Here is a 2142-nt window from a genome sequence, read left to right on the forward strand (position 1 = left end):
GGGTGTGATATCCAATCAGTGTGCATACTATATACATATTCAACTATAAAGAATACACTCAAGATTCATCGTATTCCAAGCTGTACTTTCACTTGTGTAATATCGAAGGGTGTGGTATCCAATTAGTGTGCATAATAACTATAAACACTACTGAATACTATAGACTCAACACCCACAGCATCGGCCTATTTAACCAGTGTGTGTACTAATTACATAATCAACTATATAGAATGAACCCAATACTCACCGTATCCCAAATTTGTAGCTTCACTTGCGTATTATCGATGGACACCATACGCGCACCGAATTCAACGCCTATGGTCAAGTCGTGCACTGGCTGAAATCGTTTGTCCGTGAACTGTAACAGCAGACATGATTTACCCACGCCTGTATCACCTATTATAATGTATTTGAATAAGTATGCATATGAAGCCATGTTGATGATGTGTAGCTTGCAAGCGATGCAGAGGTGTCTCCTCTATACTATATTTACTTCTGAATCGATTCGATTCCGAGTAATACGAATATTCACATTTGATGATGAATGTAAACATATCGCTGTAAAATTTTGTGTATTTTATATGCTCTCTATTTTTTTGTATACAATACTATAGTATTTATGTATGATATTTATAGAAATTAGAATAAATACATTATTTTAGATATAAATAAAAAACCAGGAAACTTATACAATGGGTACCGAACCTTTCTTAGAGAAAGAACACCTATTACTAATTAAATTCATGATTCAGGCAATACCTACAAATATACGCCAATCACAGACATTTACGACACGTTTGAAACTAATTCCGAGTCGGATTTTAAAAAAGGCAATACTCACTAAATCATATTCCTCGAAATCACAGGGACAGTTAGTCGCAACTTACAGGACACAGACTCACAGTCGGACAGGACATACTCTGTACGAAATATTTTGTCTTGTGGTTATGAGGATCTTATATAATGCTCTACATTGACTATCCAACTACTAGTGATACACAGTCTGCCGTGTTCTGCTTGAATCTCTCCCTCTATACCTAGACTATTCACGCAGGTATATACTAAGTGCATAATATATGTTTATGTGCACGCGCAGGAATGTGGGGCATAGCTTATGTGCACGCGCAGGAATGTGGGGCATAGCTTATGTGCTTTGAATTTATTGCATATCGTTTCCATGGAGGTCTACCAAGGCTTCGGTAAACTACGTGTTTTATATATCATTTAGATTTTTTATATCTGTGTCGTCATATGCTTGTGAATCATTTAGAAGATGTATGTACTGAGCTAAACATCGCGACGCTATCTGTTTGATATTTAAAAACAAATGCAACTCACAGGCACATAATATACCTCTCAGAGCTTGTTCGATGTACCGCGCGTCGTGACAGACAGTCGTAGTATAAGTGTCCCAAAAGTAGACTAGCGTTGTCTGCGATGCATAGAATTATTTTTGTTTTAAATAATTTATGATTCAAGTATTCAGAATAGGTGGATTAAACAATATATTATGGATATATCTATAAATATACTTATATTATATATATATATATATATATATCTATATATATATATATATATATATATATGCATTTAAGTATGTACATATACATATATATAAACAAATACATACTTCATACATTCACATACACACACACACATACACAGTCTCTCTCTCTCTCACTCACTCAAACACACACACACACAGTCTCTCTCTCTCTCACTCACTCAAACACATACACACACACACATACACTCAAACACACGTACACACGCGCGCACACACACACACACACATGAATATGTTTGCATGTATAGTAAACATACATCATATATGCATAAAAATGAATATATACGTATATAATTGCATAAATATATGCATAGACCTATACATTTATACATGTAAACATTATCGCACACGAACACACGCATATATATATATATATATATATATATGTATTTACTATTTACTATTTACATATATATATTTGCGCATATATATATGTATATTTATATACATATATCCATACATAATATAAATTTGCAGATACACACATATATATATTTATACATATAGATATATATACATATGGACGTACACACATAATATTAAAGCGTGTTTCATATTTCAAGTATGTATGT

At 33.1% G+C, this 2142-nt stretch overlaps 1 protein-coding gene across 1 annotated transcript; it reads right to left on the reverse strand.

Annotated features, from left to right (window-relative positions):
• Nucleotides 1-247: 247 nt before the first annotated feature.
• Nucleotides 248-436, reverse strand: SARC_14753 (hypothetical protein; the record flags this gene model as incomplete). The annotated part of the gene is made up of 1 exon (XM_014291112.1): nucleotides 248-436. A coding segment is annotated over one exon (189 nt), but the record flags the coding sequence as incomplete, so codon positions are not given.
• Between the last annotated feature and the right edge of the window lie 1706 nt (nucleotides 437-2142).

This window comes from Sphaeroforma arctica (assembly GCF_001186125.1).
Source record: "Sphaeroforma arctica JP610 unplaced genomic scaffold supercont1.5059, whole genome shotgun sequence".
Taxonomy (NCBI): Eukaryota; class Ichthyosporea; order Ichthyophonida; genus Sphaeroforma; species Sphaeroforma arctica.